General features: G+C 39.8%; 2 protein-coding genes across 7 annotated transcripts in view; one reads left to right on the forward strand and one right to left on the reverse strand.

The window, feature by feature from the left end:
* PUS10 (pseudouridine synthase 10) overlaps nt 1–10,783 on the reverse strand; it is a 42,702-nt gene extending 31,919 nt beyond the window's left edge. For 2 of the 5 annotated variants that reach the window (XM_075088168.1, XM_075088166.1), the window contains exons 1-4: nt 10,204–10,751; nt 8,576–8,712; nt 6,715–6,978; nt 4,999–5,085 (exon numbers count right to left, since the gene is read on the reverse strand). In XM_075088168.1, the coding sequence (XP_074944269.1) occupies nt 4,999–5,085; nt 6,715–6,978; nt 8,576–8,701 (477 nt within the window). In that variant the 5' untranslated portion in view covers nt 8,702–8,712; nt 10,204–10,751. Of the gene's footprint in view, nt 1–4,998; nt 5,086–6,714; nt 6,979–8,575; nt 8,713–10,203 lie in introns of all 5 variants that reach the window. The other 3 variants (XM_075088167.1, XM_075088169.1, XM_075088171.1) reach the window with 3 other exon arrangements.
* A 112-nt stretch (nt 10,784–10,895) lies between these two features.
* Nucleotides 10,896–18,116, forward strand: PEX13 (peroxisomal biogenesis factor 13). Of its 2 annotated transcripts, none has more exons than XM_075088172.1 (4): nt 10,896–11,021; nt 12,942–13,666; nt 14,072–14,197; nt 14,720–18,116. In XM_075088172.1, exons 1-4 carry the CDS (start codon nt 10,948–10,950, stop codon nt 15,013–15,015), a joined length of 1,221 nt encoding a protein of 406 aa, XP_074944273.1. In that variant the 5' UTR covers nt 10,896–10,947; the 3' UTR covers nt 15,016–18,116. The 2 variants fall into 2 exon arrangements, with proteins under 2 accessions (XP_074944273.1, XP_074944274.1); XM_075088173.1 differs by having other exon boundaries at nt 12,942–13,639.
* The last annotated feature ends 503 nt before the right edge of the window (nt 18,117–18,619 follow it).

An 18,619-nucleotide genomic window follows, 5' to 3' on the forward strand; every position in this document is an offset into this window, starting at 1 on the left:
CAGGACAAAAAGGAAGTATTAGGATTTTAATTTAGTTTTTGCTTTAGAAGCTGAAAGACAGAAGTGGTGTTTGTTTTTCTTTGTAAGATGTCATTTTGCAAGTCACCTCAAGTCCTATCTGGCTTTAAAAAAAATTAGGATGTATTAAACACACTTTGAAACTTGCTATTAACACTGTAACTAGAAAAAGACTCTGACAGCCTAAGTCAACAGTTAACTGACAACAGTTACCCACCATACAGAGAAATAGGAGGGGGGGCAGGGGGGAGTGTCTAAATGGATGATATATGAAAACTGATTTCACATATAAGTTAAAAAAAATAAAATTGTTATCATCCATTATAATAAACATGAAATAAAAGACACACTTGGCCTTACAGTAATCACGAACCCCTTCCCTGAAGACTGCCCCTTTATTTAAAGCACATCACTTAGTTTAGGAGACTTAGGCTGAATATGCGATAGCTGAGGAACAGAAGAAATAATTCTAGAAATCAGAGGGAGCTTTTCATACAAACACTCAAGTTCACTAACAATTATTTATCGCACAGCTTGAAACAACTATAATGAAAAAATACCGAAACTAGTAATTTTCAATCTGCAGACTACTGATAAAGTGTCAGAGAAAGATGACTCCATATGCTTGTCATACAACCATATATATACATATGCAATGTCCAAAAAAGATGGCATCTCAAAAGCAATGAACGTCACTGGTTTAAGTTCTTCAGAATTTTAAATCCCTTCCCTGTCTTTCATTCTTCGTATATGGTGCTTTGAGAATAAACTCCCCCAAACTCTGTCGAAAGAATTACCGTCTATTGTCAAGGAAATAATTTTAATGAAGAGGCTTGAAAACATGCATCAAACTTAAAGGAGCAGAGCCAGGATCACATCATCTTTTCACTGATATCAGAAGTAACCACATCACAGATCTCTTTTACATGCTAATAGAGGAACTCAATTTAAAAAATGTCTCTTATCCTTCTGTTAGTTCATTGAGAAGAATGAGGGAAGCCTAAAAACAGTGCTAGAAATACTAAGGGGAAAGAGCAATGGCAGAGAGAGAACACAAACTTTGTTAATACACGATACACAAAACAGCACACTACTGAACAAAATAAACATAGTTGTATTGATGGAGTACTGTTTATTCAAATTCACTGTGATTCATTATCCTGCATATGTAGAGAGTATGAGTAAGACTGCTGTAAGACAAAACACCATGAAGTATATTGTAATCTTGTTTGTATAATAACCCAGATAAAATCATACATAAAAATAGTTTCCAGTTGAAATTCCTTGAATGTCATTCTGAACTAGAGAATATGACAACCATACAATGTGGTCTAGAAATCTGTTTGATGAATACCAATTAAAAAAAATCTCATATGCCTTGATTTAAAGCACATGCAGTTTTGGGACTCAGTCGGGTGGCTAGTCTCACTCCTTTCCGGTTTTACAGGGGTACAATTACAAAATAAAGAAAACTTCTGGATGTTAGTAGCTACGCTAAAATGAGACCACAGGTCAAATTTCATCTCCTCTCTCTTGACTTCAAAATTGAAAGAGAATTTAAGAAATTACTTTTCCCCTTCAATTAAGGGGAAACAATAGATTAGGGTACTGTGAGCACAGAAGCCAAAAGATCCCAAATTCCAAATCCCATTCAACGACCAAGGCAGCCAAACCCCTCTACTCTCTCCCAGCTGTCTGTGAAGCAGGGGATCAGAGCCCTCTACTTCGTAATTACTTTATGTTTGTGAAGTGGTTTCAAAATGAAAAATGCTCATTACAGAGCTCAAGCCTGCAGGGCAATGCTTAACAGCAAATACATTTCTGAAATACAGTAGCTCAGGCACTATATTGATTACAAGCTGCAGGATATTATTCTAATGCTATCTGAGGGATCACAGTGGCAACAGTTGAAATACCATGTGCAATCCCAGCCACAGCATTTTTTCACTGTATTAGAAAAGAGCTTCGAGATGGGGAATTCCACAATGAGGTATACACGGTCCTAGAGGGAGTAATGACTACAGATGCTATTTGCATCAGTGTCCTTGTAGCAAGTACCAGGATGATGGATCACAACTGAGATTACAGACATAGCTAACAGTCACCCTTTTGAAGGGCATGACTCACTTCATATTCTAACATAGCAGTCTGACATAAACTTGGGACTCCTGCATTTATGATTTATTTTAATCAAATATCCTACTTGTGGAAAGAGGTGATAGCTTCTTTGCATTACAGATACAAATACTATGCAAATGTAAATTTTATATCCCACTCTTCTTCAACTCCTATCGTACATTTTAGACTTGGAAGGATGACAACTGTCATAATTAAATTAGTTGAAGGTAATATTAAAAGGCACTTTCTGATTTTTTGTTAAAAGGAAGTCAGAGAAAACCTGTGTGTCATGCAAAAGGTCAATGGGAGGGAGGCTGTCATTGAAGTGTCCTTTTATGATAAAATTACATATGTTCTTGTACAGTGCAATTCAAAGAATTAAAAAAAGAATTTAACAAAAGACCTCTTTTCAACACAAAGCATTTTGAGATATTTTGACATATTGCATTACTTGCTGCTTTTCTGTAACTGTAAAACAGGAACTGTTTTTACCAATTATTTTTTGAAGCGACAAATGGAGAGGGTGGTAAATAAACCCCCATGATTTTAAAGTGCTTCTTTCTCCACCGTCACCCATTTTCACCCCTTCCGTTAGAGCACAGCTACACAAACAGCTGGCTTAGCATTTGGCAAGAGTGAAGGGAGGGAACAGAAGGGACAGCGGGAACTTCCTAATGTAGACCTGCTCCCACACGAACCAAAACTGTTTCCAAAGAGAACAGATCCGGTTTTGGAGCTTCCTACTCATTCATCTCACTCCACCTATTCATTTCTGGACCCACACCACAACTTTTATTCCCCTGGTTGTACCAAGCACTGTAGTATTGTTTGTTTGTTTGAACATAAGGACAAGATACTTTGAATGAAGCAGACGGACAGGTTAAAAAATGACACCTCATCCCTTTTTTCAAACTAATAACTTATTGCACTTAGAAAACAAAGTTACTATAAAGTAATAAATCTGAGTTTCTACCAACTGCATTTGCCCAGTCAGTTTTCCCAGTCAATGCAGTCTTAGTGTATCATCAATACCTCAATCAGCAAGAGGAACTCTCTGAAGCAAACTATTATTTTTTTTGCTTCCATTTACATCCAAGGCTGCCTCAAACCCAGACAGAAATCCTTGCCCTGCTTGTTCAGGTTAGTGTGACAACATCACTGAGCTAGAACTGCAATGCAATAACACCCTCTACCGAGGCATTCTGGCAAAGACCCACAAGGAGGGCAAGGAAGAACAGTGGTGTCGAATTTTAATTTCCTCGCCTCCATCATTATATAGCTATGCTATAAAAAAAAAAAAAGTAGTTATTTTTAAGCTAGATAAACTACAGCTGTCAAGCTGAAGATGCATAACGGAAACGTATTAAGAAATTGGTAAAGTGGGAATTGCAGTTGGGACTTTAGCCAAAAGATTCTGTGCATCACTCTGTTTTTGCTCTTTGAGGCTATAATGAATAGAGTAAAGGAGGTCTCAGTAATGACTTGCAAAGGTAGGCTGGAAACGGAAAAGACATGATCAATAGTACCCTAAAAATAATCAGGCTCCTCTTCTTTTAAACACCTAAGCTTATACCAGGCATAAAGCTAGAGTGAGTCTGACCTACATTTGGAGTTTTACAGAGTACCACAGGCACACATGCATTCATTCTTATACTCACCTAGCCTGAAAGTGGCTTTTTGACATATCTCATTTTTTGGATGACCATAAAATCAAATGGGAGTATGGAAAGTTCATCCATTCAGAAAGAACAAAGCAATTTGTTATGGTTTTATTTTACCAGACACCATGACAGCTGAAGCAAGCACACCAACTGTGCTTAATTATTAGAGAATCTTACATTCAAGAAGACTTGGAAGTAGCATATACGTTAGCACAGCACAGCTATTGCACTGGCATTGGCCCGACATGTGAGAACTAACAGTACAAATGAACACTAGAAGCGTAGTAGATTATTTAACAGTCAAACGGTGTGGGATGAGAACAGACCTCACCATAGGTTTACATGTAAATCCAAGAAGGCCCACACTTCTTTCTGCCATGTTCACTGAAGCTTCTACTACATCTTACCCCAGCAGATATCTATCATAAAGATCTACATGTTGCCCTTTAGAATAGTATTGTTGCATCTTTTTTTTTTGTCAGAAAGCAGGGAAATATCGTAAAACATCTCAGAACTAAGCAAAAATTGGTGTTTTATTGATCAAGCTATATTATCCTTAGTGTTTTCCCTCAATTAAAAACAAATAATTACCAGGGTTATACATCTCTCCATGTTCTCATTATATTCTGTAATTAAATGACTGAAATACAAACAATTTAAGTTTGATTAAAATTGCCAACAAAATCAGTAGTTTTACAACTCCTATAAACTGTAGTTTTACAAATCTAGACCTTCAACAATGCCCAAGACAGGTGACTATTAAAATGGGTATTTTCACATCATTTTAAATGCTGAACAGTTAAAGAGTTCATCTTCAAATTCCTTCATTTGTATTCTGCACTACCAATTATCATTTATTTCAGGGAAGGCACCAGCTGTACAGTTCCTTCTCCGAGAAGATCCACAAAGCAGAGCTGGCATCTGTACCAAAGGGAACAATACACCAAGGGTTTAAAGAAACTCCTTTTAGATTTTCAGATATAAAGTAACTCCTGGGCTAACTGAAAACTGGATGACTCAGACACTTTATTAATTAAACTAATACCAACAAAGAAGGGGAGAGCAGACTTTGCTTCTAGCATGTGTTTTTGGTTTTTTAAACAATGGCAATTAAAAATGAAACCACCTCCAGCTTGTACATTCCACAGTTACTTTCTTTAATATGCATTTAAGTTATGAAGAAATATCTGTAAACACTTACCTCCCTAACAGACAGCTGTGGGGGTAGCGACACAGAAAATACAAAACTAGTGAACTGGTAACCAGCGGAATTAACCTTTTGGCACACCTGTAAGAGAAGGACTTTAATATTAAACCATAGCAGTGGAAGCAAGTTGGTAATTTTTTAGGATATTCTTTATGCTAGTGTAATCACTGTAAATCCATGTTAATGCACATTCCGATAGATGCCAAATATATAAACCAGAGGAATCCCTAACGACTTATTGAAATATAAGCTTTTTTGTTCTGTTAAAAAAAGAGGTTACTAATAAACTGTATCCTTATTGCTATGAAACAACCTAACTTGCCATTTTAAGGCTAAGACCAATAGTATACCGAAATCTTAGCACAATGAATTACACTGCAGTGACCAAAGGCTAGAACAGCTGACTCAGAATGTCCTTCTTCACAGCAGTGATACAATTCTGTGACAATAAAAATGTTTAAGATCCTGGGATAAAACAGGAACAAACAGGTACCCACAGTATTAATTCACAATCATTCTTCATTGTAAAAAATCATGTTCCTCACTGGATAAAGTAAGAAACCAAACACAGATCAAACGTTTTAAAGCAGGCTAGTGAGAGCTGATGGCTAGATGTCTTTACTGGAAGTAAGCTTAAACACACATGGAGAAGTTATCCAAAATGTCAGTGACTTTAATAAATGTTAAAGACCAATTCTGAGCTTTTAAGGTGAAATCAACATCTCAGAAATTTCCTTATAAAATAATCAGGTTTTGTGGTGCCATAACAAATGCTGTCAGATTTTCCGTTGCTGTTTTCCGTTACTTAAGAGAGTAACTCTGAAATAAGTCTTAGAAGTGGATTCTGCATAAATATATATACTCTGCCAATGGAAACAAAAAAGAAACATCACGCACTGCAACGACAGAAACTATACACTACACCTTCTGTTTAGTCTCATTTTTAGATATAGTCATGCTATTAAACCAAATTCTTTTCTATTAAAACTCTGTTAAACTTCTCAAATGCAAGTGTGATTTTTCTCACTGATATTTCAGTTTGTCACGTAAGCAATTTTATTGCTCAGAGATGATGTTTGCAACACTCATTATGCCCATATTCTCTCCTAATTCATATTTTCTTCATTACCTACAATCTGTTGTATCACCAAAATATTTTCTTCCTCTGTGGCTTTCTAAACAGTAGTACATTGTAAAGACAGAATCATGCTGTATTAGGAACATTTAGTTAAGCTGAAGAGCACAGAATTTGATGCCTCATTTTCCCTTCACATAAGAAAAGTGAGAGAGGTCACCACTTCCAGTGAGGTTTTCCTTGCAATCTAAGCAGCAGAACATCAGATTACCTCCTAAACTCATGCCAGCACATATCTGTTAGTCCTTGTTTTAGGAAAATGTGCTCCTAGCATTCATTCCATTGCACCTGCACTGATATTCTTTTTTTTGAAGTTACATTATGACATGGCCTGGGTAAAATACGGTCACACCGACAAATTTTATTTCCCAGCTGCACAGGAGGTATGCCAACACTGTCAGTGAGCAGTACATAGTTGAATGGCGCCATCTACATTTCAAATATTCAGAATAGGTAAATGTTTCAGTTTGTTTTCCGGTATCTTTCTCTCAGTTGTTTAACTGCATTGTGATTTAATCCCAACAAACACAAACTCCAATAAAAGTACACACAAAGATTAAGAACTGGTTATTTACCTTTTTAACAAAGTCGGCCTCGCAGAACTCCTGAAGGATTCCCAAACACACATTGCAAACCTTCACAGTCGAGTTCTCCATTGCAGTATTTCCATCATTAACCGAAGGAATCTGCTGGAGTGCTCCATTGTGGTTGAGATCAGGCCCTTCTTCTGCATGTTCAAGTCTGATTCTCTTACAAGGCGGATCAGCTACATCAAAACAAACAGTACCTTCTCTTTCTTGATTATTTTTCAGAAATTCTTTTAAATCCTTCATCAAATCCTAACACAAACAGAGGAAATGTATAGTTGTTGTCGTTTCCTCTTTTCTCCAATGCTGTAACAAGCACTTACAAACATCTACAAATTCTAAAAAGTAGTACTAACCATTCCGGTTTAGCCTTGGTGTATGTAATTAATAACTTGATTTATACCAAAAGACACGTACACAATTAAAACCCTCCAAGCTGTATTCCTCTCAAAATGTAATTCAGGAAAACTGAATTTTCCTGAATAGACTTCTTTATCATCCAAGAAGAGTGTAAAACATTTTACAGACCTGACTTGCAGAAATGCATTTATCTTTGGTCCCATCGCTGTTCAATGAAAATAGATGTTTATTGCTTTTTTGTCATTTAGATTATGTTAGAATTTAAGTCCTCCAACTCCATTAGCCCAGATGACTAGGAAGACAGTTGGCTAGTACAGTATGAGAAGGAAATGAGAGCAGATACAGGTGAGGGTGAAATTAAATACATAGAGGAAGAACTTCATATAAAGAGAGAAGCCTACAAAAATTAAAGGATGTGCTCATGAGGAGAGAGAAGAATCACCTGCATGTGTCTGAATTTTAGGAAGGATAAGAGACAGAGGTAAGACATAGTTCAGAAAGGAAGATTTATTATAAGGTGTTCAGTACAAAGACAGCACTTACTCTGTTGTTGCAGCTCAGAGGAAAATCAGGTAGAGATGCGATCGAGTAAAAAATGGCATACAGAATGAACAGTTCTCAAATGATTGAAAGAAAATGGAAAAGGATAAGGAAGAAAGATGTTAAAAATGAATTCCAGAGAGATTAAACGTGAACAAAGGTGAAACAATCAAGACAGACACCAGAAGATGCAAGCATAAAGACAAGGGATTCGACCAGGTAAATGGAGATGTTTGTTTGGCCCACACAATGAGAGAGGTCTCAAAGAACCAATATGGAGGAAGAGCAAATAGCCAAAACCAAGTTGAGGAGTATCAAATACAAGGACAAAGGGAGGAGTGATTGTGCACAACTAGGAAAAATTTGAAGAATGCTGAATTTCAGCACTAAGGTCAGCTAAAAAGGATGCCTAATAACAGCATGTTCGACTGACTGAAAAAGGAAGATTCATCCTTAACCTGCGCTCTCCAGTTCTTCCGTTACATCCCCCTAGCAATTCTACTGAAAGAAGAAGGAAAGATGAGGCAAAAAACTTTGTAGTATAGACAGTTCCTCCTCTGCATCAGCTGCACTGCCCACTACCCCTTTACTACTTACTACATTAAAGGCAAAAGAACAGAGGGAACAGTCATAGCTGGTCTGCTTGAAAAGTGACAGAGCCATGCTGTGCAGAAGCTAACATGCCCTGTTTTCTGGTGCTTTCAGGGAACACATAGCAACTTTCATGGCAAACTTAACATTTAACCCACAACAATTGTCATATTCTATGATTCTTGTAACCTCTCAAAATTGCACAGTGTAGCAGCAGTCATTTTTCATAACTCATTTTGCAAAGCATTTTCCTCTCAGGCAAAAGCCTAAGAATACAACAGCCTTCTCCTTCGAGGTAGTGCAAAGAACACTGTGTTCCTATGTTTACATGTTCTAATTAGGAATACAAAGAACAAACCTTGTATGGACATCTATAAAGTGTCTGTGATCCCACGCAGCAAAACCTCAAAATACATCGTGGGCAAGTGCCAGTGTTCAGTAACAGCTGAACAACTGGTCTGTCCTTTTCTGTTAGTGAAGACATCCTGGATAATGCTAAAATTAGAAACAGAAAAGAAAAAAAGTTTAGAATAAACATAATTCAGCAATTCAACAATAAAAGGTCTCAGTTAACTACACCATATTTAGAGTCACTGGATTTTTTTTTTCATCCTCTAAAGTTTAGGATATGCGTTTGTCTTACATCAAAGGCACAACAGAATTGGAAGACCAACCCAAAAATACCACTGATTCGGGGAAAAGCTTCTGTACTTTCTAGAAAAATCTGAAGTCAAGAGTTCTGACAAAGGTATCCTGAGCTTTTGCCCAGTTTTATCTTTGACAAAGTGCATAACATGACACATTATTCTTTACTGAATAGAGAAGGTGGGTGGAGCTAAGATATTAAGCCACATGTAAAATGGAAATTCCTTCTAAAATTGTAGCAACTGAAGAATCATTCTGTTAAAATCATGGGGGGGAAAAAAAAGCCCCAAACAACCAAAAAACCAGATACCATCCTCTTTTGTCATACAAAGCCCTAAAGGCAAAAGAAGTCTTTTCTACCCATTAGCCCCTCCAATTTTTTGAGATTTCCTACTTCCTATCTCAAATATAGGACTACTGTTTTTGTGAGAGATCTCATAATGCTTTTTTTCCCCCTAAAAGATTATGGCTAACTTGGTTTCCCATTGCTCTGTCTGCCCAGAACTTTAGAGCAGACTAATTTCTTTGGCCAAAAATTAATAATGGGATAGACAGAACTCTCAACAAACTGAAGTTCTTGCATTTTTAGAAAAATATTAAAACACAAGATTCCCAGTGAGAGGCTCACCCTTACTGGGTATCTAGGAAAATTTAGGAGGCTCATAAGAATAATCACAGTTGGTCAGACCAATTAGTCTGCTGTCACCCAAAGCGGGGAAAAACAAATGCCACAGGAAAATATGTGTGTGCAGGGCATATACCTGTGCCAAGTGCTCTCTGCCTCCACTTATTTATGGTTTGGAGGATTCCTTTGACCTAGCATGGTTTTCCTAATGGTTAACCTTAACAGATCTTTCCTCTAATCCTTCTCCAGTGTCTCTTTGAAATTCTTTTGCCTCTAGATCCTTTGGCAAGGAGTTCCACAGTACCTACTGACAGATGAACCACCTGATATTGTTTTGGCCTTAGCTCCTGTAAGCAACATTTTATATCCACCTAGTTTTTATATTGCATGGGATGGTGTAGAGGCAGGATATAATGGTGTTCTGTAAGCCACAATCTGCTACACCTCTAGTGTCCTATCCTACTCAGGAGCACCTTGCACATTAGTATCTCAGCTGTGGAAAACCTTACAAAATGGGAGAATTTATTAATTTGATCAATTTAGTTTTTCCCCTAGATTTGGAGTCTTTATGGTAAGCTGTAAAAACCAAGGACTATCTAGAAAACTTCAAACCTGCTTTTAAAGAGAAAAAAACAAACGAACATACTTTTAAGCAACTATTAGCTCAATTCAGCTTCATGAGACTTGACTATTGCCACAATAACGTTTCACATTACCATAGTCTGAACCAAGGGATTTAAGAAAATCACTGAGCAGCTCTGTAAGAAACCTCCCGCTTCCAGAGGCGGATGTAAAGCGGGACCGAAGGCCGGCAGCCCTCAGCCCGGCCACCGTGGCAGGCAACGCTCTCCAGAGACCCGCTTCCCCCGCCGACACCCGGGACCCAACGTCCTTCCCACGGCCACCGGCGGGTCACAATCGCGGCGAGGCCAGCCCTGACCGGCCCGGCGGCCCCAAGGGAAGCTCAACACCTCAGGTGTCGGGGAAGGAATCTCATAACCACCCCCTCACACGCACACGCACACGCACACGCACGAGAGCGCGCGCGCGCCCCGACCGTTAGAACCGTTACAGGCCCCCCCAGGCGCCTCGCGCGGGCTGAACCGGCAGAAATGGGAATCGCTTAAGCGAGGGCCCGCCCTCTCCCAGAAGGCCGGTGGAGCCGCAGATGGGTTCCGGGGCTGCCGCCGCCCCGTCAACCGCCCCGCTCCCCAGGGAAACGCGATCACCTCCCAGCGCCCCTCAGCTCCGCGCCGGGCGGAGCTCTCCCTTCCCGCCCCTTCCCTGTGCCGAGCACGGCACAGGCTTGCCTAGAGGCAAGGCAGAGCGCGTCGATGGCCCATCGAGGCGGGAAGCCCTCTCAGAACGCCGGCTGGTGAATAGCTCGGCGCTCCCGCGTCTGGTAGTGGGCGGGTGGAGGAGCGGGGCGGGGGCAGAGCGGGTCCCGCAGCCAGGCGGAGATGGCGTCGCCGCCGCCGCCTCCCAAGCCCTGGGAGAACCGGCGGCTGGTGGGCACGGTGGCGCCGGCCTTCCAGTGAGTGCGTGCGCCGGGCCCCCGGGCTCCCCTGCCTGTGGCGGGGTTGGGGGTTCCTCCCTCAGGGCGGCTGAGTCCCCCTCTCCTTCAGGCCTCCCGCCTTGGCCTTCTCCCCCGAGTCGGGCTCAAAGGCTGGGCCCAGCCGGGCTGTGGCTGAGCCGAGCCGAGCTTGCGGGGGGTTTGTCGGTTTGGGTGGCCCAAGGGGGCGGGTTATCCGCTGGGGGGGGTTGCCGAGGGCTTGTTTGGGGTGGGGTCTCTGGTGGATCCCCCTTCTAAGTGAGGAGAGTGTCTGTAGCACGCTGCGCGGTTAATGCGGTGGAGGTAAAGCTGTACGTATGGCCATCGGTGGGCCAAGTGCGGGTGCCCGTTCCTGGGAGTTATATATCTGTGCCTGCCTCTCTGGGAGCGGAGCTGCAGGGTGCCGTCGTCCCCAGGAGTTGGGAAGGATGCATGTCTGTGTTCACCCGGGAGTCTGAGTTTTTCCAGGAAATCCAACCTGCTCGTGGAGAAGGATGTTGTACAGCTGGTGTTTGTAAACTCCTTCCCTTTTACCAGAAGTGTAGGAAAGCTTGGCCGTTGAAGATCAGTCTTGTTTCTCATTTGATACTAGCGATTGCAATTGCAGCAAGCTGAAACTGGGCAAAAGGTTACCTCAAAACTAAACATTCAACAGACTTCTCTGCTTTCGTTGCAAGCTGAAGCTTGCTGAGCAAGAAGTTTGATGTTAATTTTTTTTGGTAGTGTTATCTAGCTTATTTTAAAATGCTTCGAGCAGCTTTAAAGTGAGGTGTCCAAAGTTGACTATGGGGGAGGGGGTTGTACTGTGATTTAATAAATTACAGTACCTCTGTTTTCTGTGATAATGACAACTTATTTTTGCTTCTGTTTTTAACTGCTAAGAGAGTTAAAGCCTATAATGGAAAAGCCAAACAGTGTAAAGATATAAATATTATCCTTTGCTGTGGAAACCTGGAAGTTTTGCTGAGAGGAATCTGTTCCCTACCTTATACGGAAATAGAATGGCAAGCATGCTTCACAGTGAAAGCAGTGCAGAAGGAAGCAGTTCCGTAGCAATTCAAACTTGGCTTTTCTCCTTTTTTTTTTTTTTTTTAATTTAATGGACTACAGAAGTGGGAAGTCATGGGATGAGGCAGTAAACATGGGAAATGACCAAAATGTTTGACTTTTAGGATAATAAAAGTGATTAACTTTTTAATGAAGCAGTGGAAGTTGGACAACTGCTTGACAGGATTCAAATACCAGTCTAGTACTTGTGAATGGCATAGGTAAAATGACTTAAATTTGTAGGCATACACGTGCTACATAAAGGTAATTAGATAGTTTGGGGAGAGAGGGAAAACGGGGGGCCCAAAGCTCTTGCATGTGTTGTTGATAATTCCTTGGCTCCCAATTAGATCACATCACCCTTTTCTCTAAGGGTGGATTGAAAGGAGCTCTCAAAATTCCTTCCTTCTGTATCATTGGCTCATTGCAGCTTTCAAACTGTGAAGTTCATAAATATTCCTGATAGTGTGTATGAGAGGCTTTTGTGTGCAGAAAAATTACTTAGGTGTTACAGCATCAGATTTGATGGATCTAAATGTACCATGTCATGCTTTCTCAGTCAATAAAATAAACAAACACATGGAAAAAGTTTCATTCTGTTTCAGATATGCTGCAGTTCCACATTTACACTGAATATCTCATTATGGTTTTTTCCCCTGAAAGACATGTACTTTCTGACGAAAATTTTTACTTCCCACAAACGTTGTGCAACGTAGTGAGTGTTTGTCTGCCAGGTTCCCTATCCTAGCCCTACTGAAACACGCCCTCATGTTTATAAAGTTAACCAAGAACTCTGGGGAAATGAAAATATAAGCTTGTTATGAGTATTGATCTTGTCTGTTTGCATTTGTTTAGGTCTGCTGACTTGGGGGACAACCTGCTGACCAGGCCTGGACCACCCACAGTTGCACGAATACCTCCACCTATTTTGCCAAGACCATCACACCAAACAGGAAGCAGCAGTCTGAGCACTTTTAGGCCAGCATATAGTAGCTCTTTTTCTCCAGGCTATGGTTCACATGGAACCTCTTTTTATGGAAGCTATAGTCCTTACAGCTATGGATATGGTGGTTTGGGTTATAACCGCTTTCGTACAGATGATATTCCTCCCAGCAGGTTTGTTCAGCAGGCTGAAGAGAGCAGCAGAGGTGCATTTCAGTCCATTGAAAGTATTGTGCATGCATTTGCCTCGGTCAGCATGATGATGGATGCTACCTTTTCAGCTGTGTACAACAGTTTCAGAGCTGTGTTGGATGTAGCCAACCACTTCTCCCGCCTCAAAGTACACTTCACAAAGGTGTTTTCAGCTTTTGCTTTAGTGAGAACTATAAGATATCTCTACCTACGTCTACAACGATTACTAGGTCTGCGGAAGAGCTCTGAGAATGAGGATTTGTGGGCTGAAAGTGAGGGGACAGTATCTCGTGTTGGCCTTGAAGACAAGGTGGCTAACTCTGCGAAATCTTGGCCCATTTTCTTGTTCTTTGCTGTTGTAATGGGAGGTCCCTATCTGATCTGGAAACTGCTTTCTACATACAGTGACGAAGAAACAGGTAAAGATGATCTGCAGCACAAGAGAAGTATATATTGTTGCTTTTGTTATCAAATGTAGAGTGATTAATCTTACACTGAAGTAACAAGTTAATAGATACAAGGGTGCAATTTCATGCGTGTGATACAAGTAGCACCTGTTTAAGTAGCTTGTTGTTCAGTCAGGATGCAGTTTAGTAAGCTTTGTGTGATTCCAAAGTCATGGTTCCTTTCTATTTCTGTTTCCTTTGTATTAGATGTGGCAGCTGGGGTGGGAGGAAAAGTATTGGTTGGATTGTCTCAACAAATGGTGCTTTGTTTGTGTAACTCCTGTCAGTTCTCTGTTGGAGAAGTTTTAGCAAGGAAGTTAAGGTGTTTTCTTAATTTTCCTTTTAAAAAAAACACCAAGCTTTAAATTCTAAGCAGATACAGTTTTAATTTCTTTTTGGAAACAGTATCTAGTAACTGGGCGAGTGGAGAAGATGATCATGTAGTTGGAAGGGCAGAATATGATTTCAGCGCTCTCTCAGACGAAGAAATTTCTTTCCGTGCTGGTGACATGCTAAGATTAGCACCCAAAGGTAAACTTCTACTTTTGTATCTATTTTCTAATCACACATGAAGTAAGTCATATTGTTAGAGTCTGAAAATGAAAACAAAAAGAAACCCCACCTTACTTGACCAAACTCCTCATCCACACTGATTTTTTTTTTCCATAAGTTATTACTTGCATTGTAATAAAACTTACTGAGTAGTTTTATTCAATTTCCCTAAGATATGACACAGCCTAAACTTATTCAGGGTGTGCTTTGTGGTTACCCTTGTGGTTACCTTTTCCTCACACTGTGAAGATCCCTAGGCATTTGCAATATGGTGGTGTCATTGATTTCAAAACAACTTGTACTTCACAGTACTCCTCAGCTCACCTCACCAGTGCAGATCCTGGTCATTTCTCTTGTGAAGTAGTTTGTATTTGCCTTTTATCACAGAGTTATTTTCTCTGGGTGACTGTTGTGTTGTCTACCTTCTGGTATATTTGTGCCTCAGCTGCGGTATGTTTTGAATTCTTTTGTAACTTAAGGCATTTGCATTTTCTTCTTCAGAACAACAACCCAAGATCCGTGGTTGGCTTTTGGCTAGCTTTGATGGCCAAACAACAGGACTTGTGCCAGCTAATTACATCAAAATCCTGGGCAAAAGAAGAGGTAGGAAAACAGTGGACCTGGAAAGGATTAAAGAGAAACGGCCAGCCTTTACCAGGTCAGCTGTTAGAGGATCCACTGCTGCTGTGACTCTAGAGGAGCAGGAAGCTGCTTTTGATTCTGTTTTTGCTGGAAGTAATAAAGTTCCTGTTGCGTCTGACTCCACTGTGGTTAGTGGAAAGAAACAGGAACTCTAATGCACTTTGATCAACAAAGCAACTGAACTGTGCTTTATTGATAAAACTTAAGGTTTGTTGAAAATCTGTATTGTAGTGGGACTCTGATGGGTCTGTACCAGTTACTGCTGCTGCTGATTTATGAAGGGATGGCGAAATGATTGCTTAAATTTGTCGTATTTATTTTTGACTCACCTAAGGCTGTATATTAGTGATTCTACCCAAGCCCCTGGCAGCAACTCTAAGACCTTGAGACAAGGAGAATTGAGGCATTTATAACAAAGCAAACAAAAAGAAAAAAATAGGGTATGCTGGCCTAGTCTTGTTAAGGAGACAAACTCTTGGTGATGTCTGAGATTAATGTCCAGTCTTCATTAGAATGTCGGCTTGACAAGAGGCCTCTTCAATAGATGCGCAAAAGGAAGGTAGATTTCTGTGAGATGTCCTCCAAAACGACACAGTAGTAATAATGTATTGTTTCCCCCTGAAAGGAGGGAGAATTGTAAGAGATTTAGGTGACGCAATTCAATCATTAGAAGTTCTAAGTTGCTTGCTTTTCATAAGAAGTAGGGCTTCTGTCATAAAGACCTTGGCTCTTACTAAAAAGGGACTTGTGAGGCAGGGGGGAGAAATACAGTTTACCAGGAAGAGCAGTGAGGCTCTGGCAGTAGTTCTAACCAGTTCTCTTTTGTTTATTAAAAGAACATGAGAATAAACGGTATCCTGCAGTCAGGCACTTTCCAGCGCACTTATTAATTGTCATTCCCTTCTGTGGTAAACTTGGCATCCCTCCTAGCCGTTTTGTGTTGTAGCCTTTTAACTGCCTATCAATAGTCTGTATCAACTGCCACCTGCATCTCAACTTATTTCTCTTCTTTATTGGGTTTATACAAATATCAAAATATCTATCCTACCTTTTAGTGCAGTAGGGAAGCATTGGTTTGAGGGAAGTTTAATGTAATTTGAGTGGCAAAGAAAAAGTAAAGTTTCTCGCTTAATTGTCTCAGTTAGCTAAGGTCTTGGCGTTAGCTCTTTATGCTGCCTTTCAGGTGGTAGATTTTGCATCTGCCTATAAAATTTGGGGGCTTTGGTTTATCAAAAGCCATAAAAACAACGTGACTATTCAAAGTATTTCGTATTTTCTTCATATTGGTGTTTGAGAATTCTGTGTTGAAATAAGTTGGTTTGGGTTGGGTTTTTTTTTTATTGAAGCAGAGATAATTAAAAGTTTTTTCCTTGTAGTATATATGTATAACATGTTGAGCTTCTGAAGGTTAGAGCAATGGATAAAATAGTGAAATCTTGTCTTAATCATTAAAATAGCTTTTCTTTTTTATTTTAAAAGTACTCGAAAGTATTAGTAGGGCATGTGCCTTTGCTTAGTTGATCCAGTAGTTTCAGTTTGGCTGTTTCTACAGAAATCTTGAAAACCCATTATGTGTTAGCAAAGCTTTCAGTATTTATACTTCAATTACGTTTGCTGACCTTGAGTTCTTAGAATTCTGTTCACTACAACAAAACTACGATGAGGAAAAATTGAAGTGAGCACAGTTTTATTGAGGTAGAGCAGTTGAAAAGACGGGTATTACACTGGAACCTTGGATTTTAAAGTAATCTCTGAATGCCTGTTGTTGATAATTAGAGCAAGGATTTAAGTGGTTGTGCTCAGGTATTGGGAGATGGTGTGAAGAATCATTTTTACTAGACTTAGATCTTCAAGTGCAGAGGAAAAGCAAAGAGTAGTTAAAGGGCAAATGAGAAACTTGACACTAGGTTTACTAGGTTTAAAACAGAACATGTTCCTGAGATATTTCCCTGTGTATCAGGGCATTGAAGAAAAATATCTATTTTTGGAAATGATGTCTTTTGTTGAAATAAAAATAGCAAACAATCGTGAAATATAAAAAATATAGAGGAAAAACGCAGGGGGAGGGTATCAAGTGTACAGTTCTGCTTAGGGTGTGTATTCATGGAAGGGATTAATATACTGTTGTGAGATTTAATTAATGGACTGTCAGCCTCTCTTGTGTCAGTGAAAGATTTCAATCAAAGGAAGGGACTTTTAAATAAATGAATAAATAAACCCCAAACTTTTTGCAGAGTACCCACTCAAGCAGACTTCTGTTTTCCTGCTCAGAACAAGTTGGGAAACAGTGCCATGATGTTTGTCAGAATCTTTAAATCTTATTAATATTTAGAAAGATTAGTTTAATTTCTCTTTCAGGTCATACTATTTTGAAAACAATTCTTTTAGGTTATTATAGGTTATTAATAACAGTCATCTTTATAGTGGTTTGACTGAGTCTACCAATCGCTACCTGTCATAACTATCTGCTGAATCTTGATGAGAATATTGACCCTTTCCATCTTGTGATTAATTTAATGGGAAAAGAAGGCTCTGAGGCAATGAAGTAAGTTATTGAACTTACAGTTAATTGTACTGATTGCAGAAGGGTATTAAAATTCGTTGAAGTAAAATGTATACTGTGCTTTAAGAGTTGTTTTTTTTAATGCACAAACTAGCATCAGGAAAAAAGTGAGCCCTACGGTTTCATTATCTACATTTCTACCTATATGTCAGGCTACAGAAAAAACACCTAAATGATTGCTGATTGAAAAAGGGAGGCGGGTTGCCAGGCTGCTCAAGACTTGCACAACTTTAGAAAGGTGAGAAGACTAAAAGGAGCAGGCGCGGCTGCAACAGGAGTACGTAGAAGAGATCAGAAAAGAGGTGCTGTTGAAATATTGCTAAACTTATGCATTAGGCAATTGACTCTTATTTTAAGATGTGTACATACCAAGTTACCTTTATGTTATTCTTTGCACCTACTTTATATATACCTTCAGCAGATCTGGAAGTCTGTAAGAGTCCTGTGACATTTGTTTATAGAAGGGTTTAGTTTAGTCTTAGTTTAATCTTACTGATACTGTTTAGTATACGAACCATTTTATGCTCAAATACTGTCTGAACTAATGACAAATGCCGGTTTTGACTGGTTCTCTGGGTGCTAGCAGTATGCGAACTCATGCACATTCAAAGCTTTGTTCAGGTTGCTGAATAATAAATTTAAAATATTCTCTTTCTCCAGCAGAATTTAATAAAATCGTCTGCTTCTTTTGCACAGGTTCAAAAACTATTCCTTCTGTGGAACTAGACTGCATCTGAGCTAATAAGATTGTTTTGACTTATCTGGTGATTGTGGTGAAATTTGCTACTGGGGTGAATAAGAAGAAAATACAGTTTGTTATAAATCTCCTCTGTTTGCAGTGACAGTTTTCCAGAAGAGGTCCAAACTCAGAAACCAACACAGTGATTTTCTTGGTGCACCATAGCCAATGTAGGAACACTCTTGACCACAATGCTAGCAGAGCTGCACTTAATTTACAAAACATAGATAAGGCAAAAGCGTATGTTTTTAAGCAGCTCCTTCCAGGTTTTTTTATCCATACGGGTGTGGCCATGTGGTGGGATTGGCCAGCGTTTTGGGCCCGTAACAGCAGGTAGTAATTGTGTGTGTCCACAGGTAGTAACGTGCTTCTTTTTTTCCTTTTTTTTTTTTAACCCCACCCCTCCCCCACCCCTCCACCCCCGGGACTGGTTTGAAGCAGGTTTGGCATGATAAAT

This window comes from Phalacrocorax aristotelis, chromosome 3 (assembly GCF_949628215.1).
Source record: "Phalacrocorax aristotelis chromosome 3, bGulAri2.1, whole genome shotgun sequence".
NCBI lineage: Eukaryota > Metazoa > Chordata > Aves > Suliformes > Phalacrocoracidae > Phalacrocorax > Phalacrocorax aristotelis.

Excerpts from the sequence above, each read along its gene's own strand:
- PEX13 (XM_075088172.1), top strand. The coding sequence starts at position 10,948 with ATGGCGTCGCCGCCGCCGCCTCCCAAGCCCTGGGAGAACCGGCGGCTG. Across the intron at positions 13,667-14,071 it reads TGATCTGCAGCACAAGAGAA|TATCTAGTAACTGGGCGAGT; the intron begins GTATATATTGTT and ends TTTTGGAAACAG. Across the intron at positions 14,198-14,719 it reads GCTAAGATTAGCACCCAAAG|AACAACAACCCAAGATCCGT; the intron begins GTAAACTTCTAC and ends TTTCTTCTTCAG.